This window comes from Diceros bicornis, chromosome 2 (genome assembly GCF_020826845.1).
Source record: "Diceros bicornis minor isolate mBicDic1 chromosome 2, mDicBic1.mat.cur, whole genome shotgun sequence".
NCBI classification, from domain to species: Eukaryota; Metazoa; Chordata; class Mammalia; order Perissodactyla; family Rhinocerotidae; genus Diceros; species Diceros bicornis.
In genome coordinates, this window is record NC_080741.1 from 76515255 (window position 1) to 76534418 (window position 19164).

The window sequence follows — 19164 nt, forward strand, 5'->3', positions numbered from 1 at the left end:
GGGCAGGGATGAGGAAGGGAAAAACCCATCCAGGAGTATGTAAGACGCAGGTGTAGCACAGGGGATTAGCTGGATGGTGGTGACACTAACCAGTAGAAGGAATATAGGAGAAGAGCTCATTTGTGAGAAAACAGCCTCATTTCAACACAATGTTAGCCTAAGTTGCCTGTAGCAAACTAGTATTTATTGAGCACATATTATCGGATTGATCCATCCAAAATTGCTATTTTTGCACATCAAAAATGGGTTGAATATTGGCAGTTTTCAATGATTGAACCTAATGTGTCCTTAAGCTTGGGTTTTACAAAGGTAATTCCATTTAACTCAATAATCCATGAGTTAGTATATTATTCCTATTTTACATATGGGAAAACGGAGGCTCAGAGAGATCAAGGAATTTGCCCTGCAGTTAGTTGGAGGTAGAGCTAGGATTCAAACCCCACCCTTCCTAGATTCAAGGTCTCTGCTCTTTCTACTTCCCTATGTACCCCCTCGCTCATCACCCCCCACCCCAGCTCCAGTTGTTTGAGACATTTCTGTGTGTCAAGGATCAGCAAACTTCTTTTGTAAAGGGTCAGATGTCATAGGTTTTGCAGGATATACCGTTTCTGTCACAATTACTCAGCTCTACCACAAAAGCAGCCATAAGCAAATACATGTGGGTGTGTTCCAGGAAAAATTATTTGTGGACACTGAAATTTCAATTTCATGTAATTTTCGTGTGTCATGAAATACTGTTGTTTTGATATTTTTCAATCAATTAAAAATACGTAAACCATCCTTAGCTTGCAGACTCTACAAAAACAGGCACCAGGCCAGACTGGTCCGCAGATTGTAGTTTGTTGACGTCTGCTGAATATGATGAAACCAAGTGATATTGTTTAGTAATTTGACTACAGAATAGGGAGGGACAAGATGAGGGGGATTATGTGCTCTGTTGCCAGCCACTCCAGTCTTTCAATCTGGAAACATCAATTGGACCCGGATGGATCATCTAGATCTTACGATTGCCCATTTTATTTATTTTGGTTACAAGATAGCTTTGCCCTGAAGGGTGACTGCCAACACAGCCACATTGAAACCGTCTAGAATAAACTAATCAATGTTTCCTATTGATTTTAAATGGGTCACTGAACAGTGAGGCACATTACTTATATATGACCTCCCATTCTGGTAATTGGCAGTACTTATGTGTCCAGAGATTCATGCTGGAAATAATGCTAATTTTTTCCCATTTAGACAGAAAAAATGACGGCCAATGCATTCATCTCAGTAATTGATGATATTTCTAAGTATTCCATTCAAGTGAGGGCAGCAGTTCGCTCTGTGTGCAGAGCGATGGGGCCCTGGAGCGAGTGGAGTCAGCCTATTTATGTGGGTAAGTATCTTGCGTTTATTTTAAAGCAAGCAACCTTACTCATGGTTAAAACAGATGATCCTGGAAAGTGTACACATTCATTTGTGGGACTTGAAATGCTTTCACATCTCTGCTATGCCTCATCTTCTGTCAATCTACTGCCTTTTTGACCAGAGATGGATTTACCGTGAAGCCAAGGAAGGTAAAGTGAGCTAGCATGAGCCTTTCTCAAGGCCCTGTACTTAATTTTTTTTTTTTCAGATTATCTGATTCTACTTCTATCCAATTTTTAATAATTTTTTATTTTGAGATAATTGTAGCCTTACATGCAGTTGTAAAATATAATACAGAGAGAGCCTGTGTAGCTTTCATCCAGTTTCCCCCAAGGGTAACATCTTGCAAAACTATAGTATAATATTGCAACCAGAAAATTACCATTGATATAATCCACTGATCTTATTCAGATTTCATCAATTCTATATGTACTCATTTGTGTGTTTAGTTCTATGCAATTTCATCACGTGTAGGTTCAGGTATCCATCACACCAGGATCCCTCCTCTTACCCTTTTATAAACACACTCATCTCTCTCTCTCTCTCCTCCATTCCTAACCCCTGACAACTACTAATCAATTCTCCATTTCTATAATTTTGCCATACTTGATTTTGAATTCACTTTTGTTTCTTTTCTTAAAGAAGATTCCAAAATTGAATAAACTTCAGGGCCCACAAAATCTGGATCCATCCCTGGGTCTTCAGCCTAACAGACACAGAGGATCACAAGGATTGTGCGTCATCCGGGCACCATCCGGGCACCTGTGTTAGTTCTGCAGCTGTTTTTATGACCAAATTTCCTAGTTTACTTGGCAAATAAAATGATCATTGCATCTGTCAGTGGGATCTGTGAAGGGTAATGAAGTACCCAATGGAGGCTCTAGATGAAGGAGCACACTCCCATTCTCACTCTGCTTCAGATGGCAATCTCGTATCCTGGAGATGCAGCCTTGTATCTTGAGGACGGAAAATTCATACCCTGTGTTTGCTATTATCTGGGTGTCTTGGGCACCCATTGGCATTTTATGAGAGAAGGAGATGGTTAAAAAACAACTAGTGTATCTCATGTGTATTCCGCAACCATCCAGCCTGGGCATGCAGACATACATGGTTAAGTGTTGCCTAAGATCTACAAGAACATGGAATGGCGGAAAGAACACTGGGGTCTTACATAGAAAACACAGGTTTAACGCCCAGCCTTCGCACATATTGATTGCACACCCTTGGACAAATCACTTCTCTCTGCCCTTACTCAGGTTCCCAGGACAAAAGAGATAATATCCACCTTGCCTGCCTCACAGGGTATTGTGAAATAAAAACAATAACAACAATGATAGCGGATAACATTTATTGATGGCTGTTTACCAAGCATTGTGCTTAATGGTCCACACATGCATTACTTTCGTTAATCCTATCAACAAACCTATTTTGCAGATGAGAAAATAGGTTTGGAAAGTTTAGGCAATTTGCTTAACTCTGCGTGGCCAGCAAGTGGCAGAGATGCGATTCAAATCTAGGTTGACTGACTCCAGCACCCGAGTTCTTAGCACTCTGGCATGCTGTGCCAGGATTCTGCAAGCCGCAAAGTGCTAAACAAGTTAAGACTTCTTTAAGAGATCCTGGTGGCTAACTTTGTGGTTATGGCTGGTCAAGCATCTGAATGTCACCTCTTACTCATCCGATGGGGTATTCAATGATCATTTGGAGAGCATACTTAAGGAGAGATTTCTTGCAGGCACATGCTAAAATTTTCTATTATTTAATTCATGCACTTAGGTTACTGGGTGGGTCTTCAGGAAATTCCCAGGCAGTGACCCAACATGGATATGAGTCAGATCAGACATATATCAGGCAGATTTCCACGGAAGACTGGGAAAGATGTGGAAAGACCAGAGGAACGAAGAGCTGTTCTGAGGGGGCTGGTCATGCTGAGTTACTGAGTTTCCAAAGCGGAATGGTGCCTCCTCGAGTTGTGCAACACACAACTAGCACAGCCTTATGGAGTGGCCCTGACATTACCCTACCAGGACTCAGAGGTGCAGCAGGAGCCTTCCTAGGGGGAGGGAACAGAAAGGAGGATAAAAGAAACTGAGAATGGGCCAACTGCACTTACTTCATAATTCTGGCAAGGCCAATCTTCTCTCCCTTCCCTCTTCCTTAGATTGACACTCCAACCTGACTAAACAGACCCAGCACACACAGGACTTCCCTCCCTTTGCTCCATCTGCACAAATAAAATTCACTGCACTCACCGAGAGGGAAACACGCAGGGGAAACATTAATCAGTCCCAGGGAATTTTTAACAAGGTTATTAATTTTATCAAATGCCTACAGTAGAAGCTTAATTATCATTACCTGCATTTCATTCCTTTTAAAAAATGCTTTATGTTATTCCCAAGGACACAAAACTCATTGGCCCCAAATTACTGATATTTCTCCATGTCTTCCCAACATCACTACACATCTAGTTTCAGAGAATATTTTAGTGCTGTCCAAGGACTTCAAACCAACATGGTAGAGACCAAGGTGGGAACCCTGGCTAAGGAGACAGTTCTGCTTTCTGAGTGTTTGAGTTTTGAAGTTCTAGTCAGTGTTGACTGTAAAGAGGTTAGAACCTACAGAGTGAGGAAGAAGCAAGAGACAAATCAGGAGATCCAGGTTTTAGCCATGGCTCTGTCAACGTCCAGCTCTCTGACCTAAGTTAAAGATGGCAAAAGATAATGTTTCACGGGCCAAATAATCGGCGACTGCTCAGAGTGCTGTGTCGAGGATTGTCAGGCTACATTTAGGTCATCAGGAGGGGTGATCTTCTGTCACCAGTACAGGGCACAGAGTGGTGACAAGCATGCCAGGGTTTTGCCGCCCCTGACTAGTCATTCCTAATTTTTCAGTCTCCTCACCTGTAAAATGTGTGCTGCACCCCAAAGTTCTTTCCAGTTCTGCTGCTCACGTTCTTCTGTACTCCATCAGCCCACCACAAAAGTGCTGAGAGTGAAATTGTGACCCATTGAGAGTTTATTTTAAGGTTGTTTTTAATTTATTACTCACTCCCCACTTTAAAGCTCTCTCCCCATTATTTCCTAAATAACATCTTCCTCATTTGGAACTGGGCTCATTAGCGTTTCCCCCCAGGTGCACCTCACTGCCATTATCTATGGCAAATCCCATTTCATTTACTGCCACCCTTTTCAGGAAGATGAGCTGATTAATATTACTACTCACCTTATAAATCCATTGTTTCTGGAATTGACTCCCCTGCTCAGTTTAGGATCATTAGTGAATTTAATCAATGCAGACTTTCCATTTTCATCAGGATGATTAATAAACATAATAGGAAGTCCAGGCCCCTCTGGGACATTTTGCATGGCTCTTCCTTACCCCATGAGGATGCAGCAATAATTATGCTCAGCTTGCAGTCTATCAGGCAATTTTGCTGCTACATTCATTTCCTTTAGACAACCTTCCTCCTCTCCTGCCTTGTCATATAAAAGGCACTCTGGAGCACTCCCCTTCCATTTCACTCCAAAGCCCAACTCAAATATCACCTCTTAGATATTATTAAGGCCACCTCCTTCATTTTAAGGTAAGGAAATGGAGGCCAGAGATACCAAATAATTCAGTGGTTATCAAACAGCCAAGAAGTGGCTGTTAATGGATCATTTTCTCAAATAGGTGACACAGGAGTCAATTAGCCAATTGGAGTAGATGCAATTAACTAATTAACCCATTATAGCCCAAGGTTATTGAATAGAGCATGAGACACAGGATGAGTAAGTTTTGATTGATGAAGAGAGGCTGGAGGAGACAGGACTGCCGTCCAGCTCCGGTTGGCAGGTCCCTGGACGGTCCAGAGGCTCAGAGGACGGCAGTTGAGGGGACAGCCAGCAAGCGTGTGCTCCCTACCTGGCCTGAAACTGCCAAAGATTGGCCCTCTTGTGCTAGGATTTCCAGAGCATGGAACATTTTTTTTCAAATGGCAGTAGCAGTTTCATTTTATCAGTTCTCGTTATCAACTGCCCTTCCTCAACTGGCTTCTCTGTCTTATCTTATGAGCTAACTTCCCACTTTTCACAAGTCTTCCTCCTTTTTAAACTCTCTTAACTTCCGGATTCTTCTGTTCCTTTATTATCTCTGCTATCTCCTGTTTACCAAAACATTTGTCTCCTGACCCTGGTCTTAGCGAAGCTTTTCCTTCCCTGAAGTCCATCATCTTCTCTTCTTCTCTGCCCTCCATGAAGCTCAAATGACATGCATGAAACAAATAATTATGAAAATAAATTTCCTACAGTTATGTCCTTCCCCGTGGAAAAGAGTGTTATGTGAGTCCCCCCTGCGTTTATTTCCAACCATGTCATTAGTCAGGCTCAGTGTTCTGAGTCCCGCAGATCAGTGACGGGTCTTACCCACATTCACAGGCATTGCCCGTCAAACAGATAATTGGGCTTCGCCCTGACCTCACTGAAGGTCATATCTGAAGGCCAGGATCCATGCAATGGTACCAATTTACCAATTTTTAAAAAAAGATTTCTTGAAGCTTGAGATGTGTAGCACTTGCACCCAGAGGAGCAGAACAAGGCTGACCACAGTTCTCAGATCGCTCAGCCGTGCAGTCAAGGCTAACAGGGGTGCCCCCTGCTTTCCAGGGCACCTCCTTCCACAAGACAGGTTACTCATAGGAAATCCTGGCCTTGGCTTTCCTGTCACAGTTTGCAGGGGTTGGGGGTTGGTTCTTAGAGCTACATGACACATCCTAGAACTTGTGAGGACTTAATGAAAATAGGTTGAGGCAGAAAATCAGGAGGCATTTAAGAATTTGGGCTGACCGTGGCTTAGCGGTTAAGTGCACGTGCTCCGCTGCTGGCGGCCGGGGTTTGGATCCCGGGCGCGCACCGTCGCACCGCTTCTCCGGCCATGCTGAGGCCGCGTCCCACATACAGCAACTAGAAGGATGTGCAGCTATGACATACAACTATCTACTGGGGCTTTGGGGGGAAAAAATAAATAAATAAAATTAAGAATTTGGGCTGAAATTGAAGTAAGGTTCCCACGGGGAAACTCTTGTGCCTTTGTCCTCTGACCTGGGGGACTGGGGTCATGGGCTGTGAATGTATGAGGAAGGCCAGTACACTGGCCCAGAGCACTGGAATCAAAAGCTGGAGGGGGTGGAGTCACCTTTGAGACCACCAAATGCATCTCCTTCATTTTACACTTTGCCGGTGGAATCATGACCCTGGTCCTACAGCTCCCACCCTCAGCTCTCTGACTTCTGTGCCTGCACCCTCGTGCTCCTCTCTTTTTCTTTCTTTTTTTTTCTCCTCTTTCTTTTTAAATTCTCTCACTGTGGTGAAACAGAGAGAAAACCAGGAAAGGGAAAAATTGAAGGGGAAACATTGTAGAAGTCCCAAATTAGACTTCCCTAGTCTTCCGAAAGAATTTTGCAAATTCTAAAGCCTTCAGGAGGTAGGAGGTGGTTCCTTCTAGGTCAATAGTGACAAAAACTGGTTGAAAAATAAAAACACTTGACCCAATAGCCTGAAAAACCCACTTGTGCTTACCTGAGACTGATAAAACTTGTGGTGATTCTGGATTTTCGTTGCAAATAGGGGATTTCAGGTTGGTAACATGGTAGTTGGTTTGGTCAACTGCTTCCTTTTACCCAGACTCCTGGGTTTCAAGGCTGGTTAGATACCTGGCAGCTCCATCACTTGTTCCCAGCACGGGGGAATGACCACCTCACCCCACTGGTGGTGCCACTGGCCTTAAGGAGGGCTAGCAGGGAGCTTTCAGATTCTGTCCCCAAATGTCAGGAGGAGGAGTTCCCCCCACTGTGCTTTCAGGCATGGCCACCTCTAGTGGTGCCCATCCTGCTTTTCCACGCATGAATTCCACCTCACAATGGGTCCGTCAGATGGGACCACAGCTTAGAGAAGGAGGGGCTCTACTACTGGGCCAGGCACTGTGCTAGGCACATTCACCTACATTATCTTGTGTATCTTCACAAACACAAGACTTTCCTAATTATACAGATTTACAGATTTTGAGAAAATAGATGCAGAGAGGTTAGGAAATGCCCAAAGTGATAGAGGTAGGAAGTGGTGGACCTGGGTCTGGAACCAAGCCACAGGACTGGCTCTACACCCTGTTTTCTGTGATACTTTGTCACTCCATTGGGTCATGGTGCCAGCCAGGGAGACGGAGGCAGGAAGAAGGGCAGTAGGGGCTGGGGCTTGTGAAAGAGGATGCTCAAGACCAAGTTGTCCATAGTGTTCATTTTAATATAGACCCTTGAGGGTTAGGGCCATAAATGCTTTATGCCCCTTCCTAGTCCTTAGCGTCTGGATTATTTGCTGTGTTTTTTCCCCCTCCAGGGCTGAGCTTATTACACTGTATTTTGAGGATTCTGACAGCACTCAAATTTTAGTCTTGCTTTGATGATTTAGGGAAATTATCTTGATGCCTTAGTTCCGACACAATGTGTTTAATCATAATTATAATAACTAACCTTTATTGAGCACCTACTGTGTACTAGCACTGCACTAAACACTTTACATGTATCATTTCATTCAGTCCTTATCCCTGTTTCACAAAGTAGGCAATGGAAGCTGAGGGGGACACCCTGCTCGAGGTCACCTTGGGACCAAGGGGCAGAACCAGGATTAAACCTCTTGTTTCTTGCTTCTGTGATGACTGCAGCCTCTGCAGCCAGCTTTCAGTTACATAGCAGGTTAATAGAACGAGCCCAGCAACCCCTTACAGGGAAGAGAATTCTGGGTTGCTTGGGGGCCCCTGAAGGTACTCCAGCCCTTGGTGCTGTGTGGGACAGCCTGTAAAGAACAAGAAAACGGCAAAGAGGAGTTCTCCATTCAACTTCATCAAGTCTAGTCCTACTGGGGATATGCACCCCAACAGTGGGGCAGCGATCCATCCAGTGACTCCTGAACATGCACATGCACATACACACATGCACAGGGTCTCCATTTCCTCTCCATATTTTGGGTCACTTGAGCCCAGTTTCTCCAGATTAACATAATGCAAATTTTGTGCATTTTGCTCTGGGCCCTGGACTACTCTACATTTTGTCCACTGAAGCTGCATTTGCTGCCCCCTCTCTTTTTGTCTCCCTAAACCAGGTAAATCCCTCAGCTGCTTGAAAAGCTCACCCACCCAAAAGGTTTGCTTCTGACTTGTGGTTGCATTGTGAGCCTGTGACCTAGTTGGGGTGTCCCTTCACAAATGATGCCACAGCATCTCCCTGCAATGAGAAGCAAGCCATAGGCAGCTTCATAGACTAACGCATTGGTGTTCTCTCAAATACCTAGAGCCCTGTTGGTGTCATCTGAACTTCACCCAGCACCTGCAGCTTTTATGAATACAGAGCAGGGATGCTTTATTGGAAGAGTCCCATCAATCTACTAATTAGCTCTTTTTCCTCAAAACCTATTGTTGAGTCTGAAATCAGACGCAACTGATTCAAAATCAATATAGAAGCACTGAAAGTCATACTTGTATGGACAATTTAAGGTGGAGCAGGCCTGCAAATCAAATTGATCTCCTAAGAGTTATTAGTCTGAACGACATAGATCATAGAATTCTAGAACAAGAGGGGCTGCAACACCAGGAGGGGAGTGATTTGACAAAGCTCCCAAGGCAGCCAGAGGCAGAGCTGGGACTAAGTCGGGTCCAGCGCTTAGGTCTTTCTGCCCTCTTGGCTGCCACCATTTCATCCCACTCCTCCTTCCCCCCATATACACTCCCAGGTGATAGAACAGTAGCAGAATTTTCATTAGTTGGCTTATTATTGTTCAAGGGCAAATGGTTGAGATGTCCAAAACGACAGAAGCCAAGGTCACCAGAAACTATGGAGCTGAGCTCCCCAAATGCTCTAAACTGACACTGTAGGAAGAGCATCCAGGAATGAGGGCTTCTCCTCCTCAGAAGGACAGGCTTTGTGACTTCCTCTTTCTAAAACTCATTTCTTCATAACCAAATAGCAGTGCCCATCAATTTGCTGAAAAGAAACATCTGTGGCTTCTATTTTAATGGCAGGAAAAGCATTCTCCTTGAGTCAGAGAAAAGATTCTCGTTACCTGGAAATACTTGTTCTTAAGAAAATCTCCAGGGTCAGAGACCCCAGCTTTCAAATGAGTAATGTATTCAGGGGCCTCCCAATTTTTGCGGTATTGAAATTCTTAATCATTTTTGACCCAAAGGATATATTGGGATCTGTTCCCCTTTTTACCTTCAGTGAAATCAGAGTAGATGCTAATTTTAATTCACTTATTTATATAACTGGCTCTCAAATTCTTTTTGTACCAGTAAATAACTGAACAGTAGATCATCAACAATAATTTCCATTTGGCAGGAGTATGTGGAAGCTTTTTCTTGTACTAAATTTACCTGCCAGTTTGTTTCCTTCACGGTAAAGCTGACCTTGGCTCTGTTCTCTGGGGGTTAGTCCCGTTCTCAATCAGTGGTAGGAGAGTAGTTCTAAAGCACTTTGGGACACTGCAGAAGCCAGGCCAGGAGAAATGACTAATTTGCCAACTCCTTCCAGACAGCAAACATGACTTTGCTTCCCACATAGTACCTTGCATGCATCAATAACTTTTTTTGATTGAATGAAATAAAATCAGTTGCCTCTATATTTTTGCTAATTCAGTGAGAATCTTTGCTTATCAAAGTGAGAGCTGAAGTGAATAACTAGAGAGTGGTTTAACTGAAAAGATTTTTGTAATCATGGTCCGAAGTAAACGGTACTATTATCAGGACTTGACATATCAGGCTACGGGGTATTGCACAATTTGAGACACAAATGGGACTGAGTGTGGGACCCTGATAATATTTGCAACACTGCTCATTCTTTCTGCAGGACCCAAACTTTACCTGTCTAACCTAGTTGTAAACAGGATAACTTTTTTCCTGCTGACATACCTCTTGCTAAATTTGTATTCCATGTATATGAGGCTCGAGTTTCCGAATGTACTTATTAGGGTACTTGTATAATGGTTAAGAGTGTGGAATGGCAAGTTTCAGAGATGGAGAAATGAAGCAGGCGGAATCCCTTATTCAGGAAATCAGACTAGGAAATAAAGCAAGACAGTATTTGATTTGACAGTATTAGTTCACCCCAGTTGCTCTTTATATTAGCTATGAGCAAGTGCAGTAAAAACTAGGTTTAACAGGACCCTCAGTTATAATCTAGACTCTGAATATTAATTCTGGAACCACTGAGGATCTGTGGGATTTGGAAAAATAAAATGTTTGTCTTTCTGAGGCTCTGTTTTCCATCATTTTACAAAGTTAGGCTAACGCCTGTTTGTAGAATAATAGATATAAATACATAAAACTTTTTTTAATACTATGGTCATAGGTTTTTAATAAAGTGATTCAGTCCCAACTAGAGATTAGGAACATCAGGAGGAAAGGTAGTTTGCAGAGCAGACCCCTTCTATTAGGATGCAGCTTGCAAACCCAGCAATGCCCAGCAGTGGAGACACCACAACAAAACAGCGCTTCCCTGCAGGGAAGCGCTATCCAGCCGGGAAGATGATGCTCAGGAGAGTGTTCAGTGACAGAGAAATGCTTAGGATGTTTTCAGTGAAGTGCCTGCCTATCCAGTGTGTCCTCGGTTTGGGGATGGTGGAGAGGAATGGGATCCTGCACCGTGGTTGACAGCATTACTGCTCAGCCAGTCCTAGGTTTGAATCCCAGCTCCCCCTCCTACCAGCTGCGTGTCCTCGGCTGACTTATTCTGCCCTTCTCTGCTCCAGTTTCTCCATCTGTAAAATGAGGATAGTAGTGCCCACCTTGAAGCATTGTTGTGAGAATTAAACTGAGAAGGCATGTTAAGCAAATTGCACAGTGTCCAGTACCTATGAGCAGTCAGAAAAAGTGATTATAAAGATATGTATAGAAAATAAGCTATTAGCTACTTCCAGTTACTGATGATTTTTATTTTATTTTTTTATACTTTACTATAACTTTTAATCTTTCAGCAATGGAAATATACTTTTCTAAAATCAGTTTTGTTAAAGGTAAGTGTACAGGACGTGACAATACCCTGGATTGAGTGAGTGGGACTAGAAAAGGTGCTGGACTGGGAGGGATCTTAAGGGTCATATATTTTTCCACTCCTGCATTTTTTACAGATGAGGGAACTGAGGCCCAGAATGGCCACCTTCACAGCAAGCTGGGAATAGAACCCAGGTTTCCAGTCTAGGCAAGGATGGATGCATGAGACAAAAGCATGCCTCTCTTACATTTATGATTGGGTATGAATTAATGATGTAAACTGACAGAATGAGGAAAGGAGGCAAGGGCTGTAGAGAATGGGAAGAGTCAAAGTGACTTCCAAGGAGTCCAGTTTGGGAACTTGGAAGAGTGGAGACCAAGATGGGGAAGTTAGTGGGAGTAGTTTTGATGTGAAGAAGGGTATGAGTTTGGTTTTGAATGTTGCCAGCTTTGAGAAACATCCCAGTGGGCTTCAACTACGGGCAGTTTAAGATCTAGACCTGGAGCTGTGGGTCAGGGCTGGGCCAGGAATAAAGACCTGGGAGAAGACTGCATGGACTTAAAAGATGAAGCTATGCTAAACAACCTTTCCGAAGTTCAAAGAATAGACCATGGTGGAAAATATCAAAGGGTCAAGGGGTGAGCTGAGAGAGTCAATTGAAATCAGAAAGGGGAAAGAGAAATGTCCTTGAAGAGGAATATTTAGGTAAAAGAGCCAACAGCTTGCTCTCAAGGTGGGCACAACCATCAAACCTGAAATTCAGGAGGGAGGTCAGGAAAAATAAAGTTGGAAAAAGAAACCAAGAGTCCTTTGGATTCAACTAGGAGGAAACCACTAGTGATTTAAAAAGTGGTTTCTGTCATGGGGAAATGAAGCAGCCTGAATCCCTTAGTCAAGAAATTAGGCTGAGAAATAGAGAAGGTATTTGATGATAGTTTGGAAAGATGGCAGAACAAAGTAATGGCTTATTCAAGATAAAGGACTCTATGAATATTTGAAAGCAGAAGGGAAGAGGTGAAGGAGGAGAGATTAAAGCTTTGAAGAAATAGAAAATAAAGCCTGAGTAAGAGTTCTCAGGAGGCAAAAAAGCAAGAGATCAAGGCAAAGTTGGACTTACTAGCATTAAATCCTCAAGACATCTCTCCCTCTTGACATGTTGAACGTTTTGGGTTTCCAGTATTTTGGAGCTTTTGGAGGTCTTAGGATATTTACAAGGACTTGAAAGTTCCACTTACATTCATTTCTCATTTTATAGAAGAAACTATTAAGGGACCTGTTTCTCTTGGTGCCATGTGGTTTGAACATCACCTCGGTACTTAGTGAAGCTGTCATCAAATCATTACCTGTGTCATTCTTTGCTTAGTGCTGCTCTTCTCTGACAGACTCTGAACCCCATGAGGGGAGAGCCCACATGAGTTCTTTTAACTGTCTCCCAGCAACTTGTCCAGTGCCAAACACACAAGAGTGTAATAAATATTTGTTAAATGGGTGAATAAAGGAATGAATGCATGGCTTCTACCACAGAAAGGAAACTTGTATTTAGGGAGATAACTCAGGATTTGCATTATTCTCTGGAAGTGAATCAGGCAATTTAGCAAGTGCATTACCTCTTTAAACACCATTTGGTAAATGACCTCGGGATTTTCTATTTGGTTTTTTTTGACCTGGAGTTTTCCTTGAATGCATTTCTAGTACCTCAAAAAAAAAAAAAAAAAAATCACACACACTCCAAAGCTACTATCAAAGCCTACAGAAGAATCTGTCCCTGAGTGCAGATTAGAAGCAAATTTAACTAGGAAGTAAGGTGGCATGCAACGTATTTATACTGTACTGCCTTAGTGGCAATTTTCTTTTCCTTTCCAATCTGTGAAATGGGAATAATGGTAAGAGATGTTTTCAAGATAATTAAGATTGTAAAGAACTCACAGCAGAGTCTGATGCCTTTATTGTTAACTATGAGTGTTATTCCATACTTTACTTCCTCTAAAAGTTTAATTTCCAATTTTGTAAAACATTTTGATTGTAATATGATTAAGTTACTAAATAGGCTTACATTTCTGTAGCTTTTTCATCTAAAAATCTTACTACTTACCAAAAGCTGATAAGCTCCAAGATCTAAGTGACGTAGTACATAGAACATACTCCATAAATATCTACTGATTGATTAAATAATGCTTTAAGATTAAAAGTGGCCTCATTGCTGTTATTTTGTTTTACCTTCATATCAACTTTGTGAGATGGATGTTATCCCTCCACTTTACAGATGAGAAATCTATGGCTTGGGAAGGCTAAGCTACTAGCCCAGCATCACCCAGGGCTGGCAACTCAAACCCAGGCTAGTCATTTCTCATATCTACTGCTAATCCTGCTCTGATTTCTTTCTTCATCAGGAAATGATGAACAGAAGCCCTGGACAGAATGGTTTCTTATTGTGCTTATAGCAACCATCTGCTTCCTCTTGTTAATTTTCTCACTCATCTGTAGAAAGTAGGTATTCTTTATGTTTGGGTGCTTCCAATGGGGTCTGAGTATTGAATTTTTACATTCTTGCTGTGCATCCATTGGGGTTCTTGTTATCAGATGGAATTTACAGCACTTGTGTGTCTTCTAGAAAGACTTTCCAAGATGAGTGTGAACCAAATCAAAAAGCGAGAAACACCAATAGGTGATTTACAGAAACTGGACGGAGCACTACATAGCCTTCAGCCATTACGAGCCCCTCCTTGAATCTCTCAACAGCGTATTCATTTCTGTGAAGGGTTTTACAGTCATGTTCTTTTGATTCTTTTACCACCTTCCACTCAGCACTTGGTTGCCTTAGTTGAGCCACCAGCACATACCTTTTACAACTTGGGTAAAGGAAGGCAGCCCACCTGAGGCTGAAATCACCACAATGCCTCCCTCGTTATGATCCCCAATTATAAGGTACCAGCTCCCACCCTTGGCCTTCAGTCATCCGGCCCCTGAGTGGCTGATTGTTCTTAGGTCAAAGAATACAGATTCTAGAAATGCCATGCAGATCTGGTGACCAGCCCTAGAACCTGCAAATTGTCCCACAAGAACTCCTCATCCATTTTAGCATTCAGTAAAACAAAGTGCCATTTAGGAGGTTTAAGAACACGTTCTGTCTTAGCCCTTTCATAATTTAGAAAGTGAGTTGTATTTTAAACTTTAAAACAGCTTCACTATTTTAAATGTTATATGCAGACAGCATCTATGGGTTTGGGGGGTAGCAGCACAAGGGGAGGAAAAAGAAAGTAAACTCTGAGAGCCAGCAGTTGGGGAGGGGCTGCTAACCAGCACTGAAGGCAATGACAGGGCACCATCACTTGACATGGATAGCCCATTTTCAGAAATCAGTCCTGGTAACATGCACCAACATGAAGCAATTACCATTTTGTCTTTCTTGGATAATTCAGAGGCCCTATTAGAGCCTTGCAGTACCCTCAAGGTCTTCAACTATTATTACAATGGAGATATTTGGAAGTCTTGGTCAATAAAGATTTTGAATTTATAAAATGGCAGGTCCTGGGATTAACTAGGTCAATTTTTAGAGTAGATATTGAAGGACAAGACAGGATGCTCTTGCTCACCTAATTCTCTGCTTTACTCTGTTTTCAGATGTCACTTATGGACCAAATTGTTTCCACCAGTTCCAGCACCAAAAAGTAATGTTCAAGATTTCTTTGTAACCACCCACTATGAGGTAATGTTGAAGGTTCTTATGATACGTCATATCTGCCCAGGGTTGGGTCACCAGGGATATGTCATTGGGTTATTGGTTTTCCATATTACAAGGCAGGGTCTTTACCCAGCATGCCAGATGCTTTTATGTTGCTTCAGTCATTCTGCTCTTTGGCTGATTGTTTTGTTATAGATGTTCATTACTGTCTTGGAATATTGGAAGGGTCCTAACTCAGCTGAGCGTCTTCAATCAGTCAGACTTGAATCTTTTCTATCAGCCATCTCTTAACTGATCTTGGGTGATTCCTTCGACTCCATGAGCCCTAACTTCCTTTTCTGTATAGTAAGGAGCATAGATGAGATGTCCAATGTCCTATTTAGGTCTGACACTTTAAGAACCCATGTTTCTGCACGTGGGTACCCTAATCAATAAAGTTTTCAGAAGAATTTTTCCTAGTTCTTTAGTATAAAGAACCACAGAGAAGGCAAATGATTTCCCCAAATATGCATTTTCTTTGGCCCTATTCACCATTCAGAGCACTAAGGCCTAACCGAATGTTCACTTACCTATGGCTATCCAATTGTTCTAGCATCATTTGGTGAAAAAAATCATCCTTTCCCCCAGTGAACTGTCTTGGCATCCTTGTTGAAAATCAGTTGCCCATATATCTGTGGGTCTATTTCTGGACTATCTATTTGGTTTCATTGATCTATTTGTCTTTATGCCAATACAATACTGTCTTGATTTCTGTAGCTTTATTGTAAACCTGGAGAGCAGGTAGTGTAAGGCTTCCAAACACGATGTTTTTTCCCAAAGTTGTTTTGGTTATTCCAGGTCCTTTGCATTTTCATATAAATTTTAAAGCCAGTTTATTAATTACTACAGACAGTGCTGCTGGAATCTTGATCAGGGTTGTGTAGCATTAGGCGTTAATTTGGGGAGAAGCGACATCTTAACAATGAGTTTTCCGACCTATAAATACGACATATCACTTTATTTATTTAGGTTTTTTTAAATTTCTCTCAGCAACGTTTTGTGATTTTCAGTGTATACCTATTGCGCATTGCTTGTCAAATCTGTCCTTAAACTGAATGGTTATTTAGGATCAGGGATTAGCAAACTTCTTCTATAAAGACAGATAGTAGATATTTGAGGGCCAAACGATTTATCTCAATTATTCAACACTGCCATTGTAGTGTGAAAGCAGCCAGAGACAATATGCAAATGAATGAGCTTGGCTCTGTGCCAATAAAACTTTATTTACAGAAACAGGTAACAAGCCAGATTTGGCCCACAGGCTCTAGTTTGCAGACCCCTGATGTAGATCAAGCAATTTTCTTAACAAATTTAGTTTTCTCTCTAATAAAGTGACTCATGATTGGATGAATCAGCTGGTGACTCGTTGTAGGGACAGGAGATCAAACAGTCACCAAAATGAATTATTTCAATAAGCTGTGACCTTTCTTTAGAGTTTGCAGTTTGGGTGTTTGAAATGATTATAGACAACGATAGTTACTAACCTAGTGAAGCATAGAATTGAGGCTGGCAAAAGAATCACTCTGCCCTTAGTTCGATCCTTGTGTTCTCTTTTATCAGGGGAACAGCTGGTTTGCTCTTGTTAACCCCTAGCTTTTCTGGAAGGAGAGCGGGGCCCCAGTGTAAAACTTTCAGTTCATGTGAATCTGTGCTGTCAGTCTCTCCTCGCTCTAGCATACTCATCCCTGAGAAACTACATTTGATTTTAGCAGCAGACTGAAGTCATTTGTCCTGGTCTCTTAATGGAACATCTTAATGCTGGTATATGATTTCCCTACAGAGCCCCCAAAGACTTTCTTTAATATTTTGAGGTCGGTAAAAGAAACTGGCTTAAGAGCTTATTGTATAAGCTTGTGGTTTGGTTTTAATTAAAATCAAGTCATGTGTGCAAAATAACAACTTAGGGTAGACAAGCTGGGTTCTGAAAAAGCAAAGGATTAATGTCAGAACTCAGCAGTGCCAGGCTCCACAGGACAACGTACTCTCTTCTCACACTGTAAAGTTTCATGTCAAAACAGACCAGTGAGAGAGAGACAGAGAGATCAGGTAGAATTGAGAAAATAAAGAATATGAGAGCAAGTGCAGAGCTGACCACAGCTGGGCTACATGTGGTGGTGTCCCACCCTCTACCTCCAAAGGCAGAACCTGTCCAACTCACCCTTGGGGCCTCTGCTACAAGGATGACAAGGGGGCCCAGTGGTGCTACTGGCAGTGACAGTTTGGCAAACCACAGGGAAGCATTCAGCTAGTGGGAAAGGAAACCCTCTGCTTTGAATTACAACTTGCACCTCTGAGCTTGGTGTGGTTACCTGCAGCCCTGGGAGTTGGAGGATAGCTGCCATCCCATGAGTCTCATTAAGTGAGCTTCGCTTGTTCAAATCTGAGTTAGAAATTGTTCTTTGTTTCTACAATGGTAACCAGAGAAGGTTCCTTCCAAAATTGTAGACTATAGACTATTTAAGCACATAAGGCAGAGACTATGTATGCTGTTTTCCTCACTGCATATTCAATGCATAGTGCAGTGTCTAATGTGGAGTAGACACTAAAACGTATTGAATGAGTAAATAAGGTAGAGGAATATGATCTGGTACAGGTAGTATTTTTTGTCACAAATTTTCTAATTAATATCTGCATTATTTATAATAGCTAAAATTGGATATAACAAATATTCAAATTTAGAGGAACACTAGCTGTCCTTTCTACTCCCTGGATGTATGGAATATGATGGACCTACTAAAAATGATGCAGCCAGAGAATATATAACAATATAATTTAAAATATTATATGATGTTACATAGAAAGAAATCAATTTATAAAGCCATTTATCCATTTGCCTTCATATAACTGTAAAGAGAACTTTATACCTAGGAAAAAAGGCTTATGAGAAACAGTGGGCCACGTTTGGGAGGTAGGTTTATGGGTATTTTTTTTTTTTGTCTTCTTCCTACTTGATTTTCTACATTTTATTCAGTGAACATTTACTATTTTTATAAGCAAAATAGACTTAAAACCAATTTTAAAGAAATCTGAAGAAAAAAAGTTCTCTAAAAGACATCTAAGGAAGAATGTTTTGTTTTGCAGAAAACTGGTTCCAATGAAACAGAAATTGAAGTCATAAGTTATGTGGAAGAGCCTGGATTTGAGACCCTAGAAGATTCCGTGTTTTGATTGTCACTGTCACATTCTCAAAATGAACTCACACTTACACGCCTCAGAGATAAGAAGAACAGGAACGGCTGTTTCTTGGCGAAGAGAAGTTCAGAATTTACTGAACACTCAATTCAGCTGCAAGACAGAACACACAGACACATCTCTTAAACGTGTGGATGCCTCATCAAAATCTCCTCGCTCACTCAGAGCAAGTGACTGACTCATCTGACCATTCTGTCGTGTCTTTTCTCCCTACTCTGGTCAGGGTAGCACCTCCTCACTGCCAATCTTTGTGATTTGCATTACTTACCTCAAACTTTTTTGTGCAAGAGACAGTTTTTAAGGCTGAAGTCAACTGTATTTACTGCTGGAAGTGCTGGTTTGACTGCTGAAACTGCCAATAGTAACACAGCTAAAATCTCAGGAAGAAAGCATTTTGCATCAGCCTGGAGGGAATCATGAACTTGGATTCAAGACTGTGTTTCCTATAACAAGTGGGAGCCATGGTGCTTTTTTTTTTTCCTGAGTTCCAGAATACTTTTTCTTTCAAGTGTGTGTGCATGTGTGCACACACGCACATAAGCGAGAGAGAGAGAGAGAGAGAGAGAGAGAGAGAGAGAGGGAGAGGGGGAGAGAGAGAGAGAGAGAGAGAGAGAGAGATTATTTTAAGCTCCAGAGGCATGGTCTAGGTAGCATCATTTCAGGCAAATTAATTTAAAAACAAAGAGCTAGTACATCACTCTGTACCAAAAGAGAGGACAGGATTTTTTTGTGTATGTGTGAGGAAGATTAGCCCTGAGCTAACATCCGTTGCCAATCCTCCTCTTTCTGCTGAGGAAGAGTGGCCCTGGGCTAACATCCGTGCCCATCT

At 42.0% G+C, this 19164-nt stretch overlaps 1 protein-coding gene across 1 annotated transcript in view; it reads left to right on the forward strand.

Annotated features, from left to right (window-relative positions):
• The window catches only part of IL5RA (interleukin 5 receptor subunit alpha), a 35226-nt gene extending 16915 nt beyond the window's left edge, over positions 1 to 18311 (forward strand). Inside the window, exons 9-12 of the mRNA XM_058549830.1 lie at positions 1240 to 1378; positions 13813 to 13909; positions 15044 to 15128; positions 18225 to 18311. Of these exons, the coding sequence (XP_058405813.1) occupies positions 1240 to 1378; positions 13813 to 13909; positions 15044 to 15128; positions 18225 to 18311 (408 nt within the window). The remainder of the gene's footprint in view (positions 1 to 1239; positions 1379 to 13812; positions 13910 to 15043; positions 15129 to 18224) is intronic.
• The last annotated feature ends 853 nt before the right edge of the window (positions 18312 to 19164 follow it).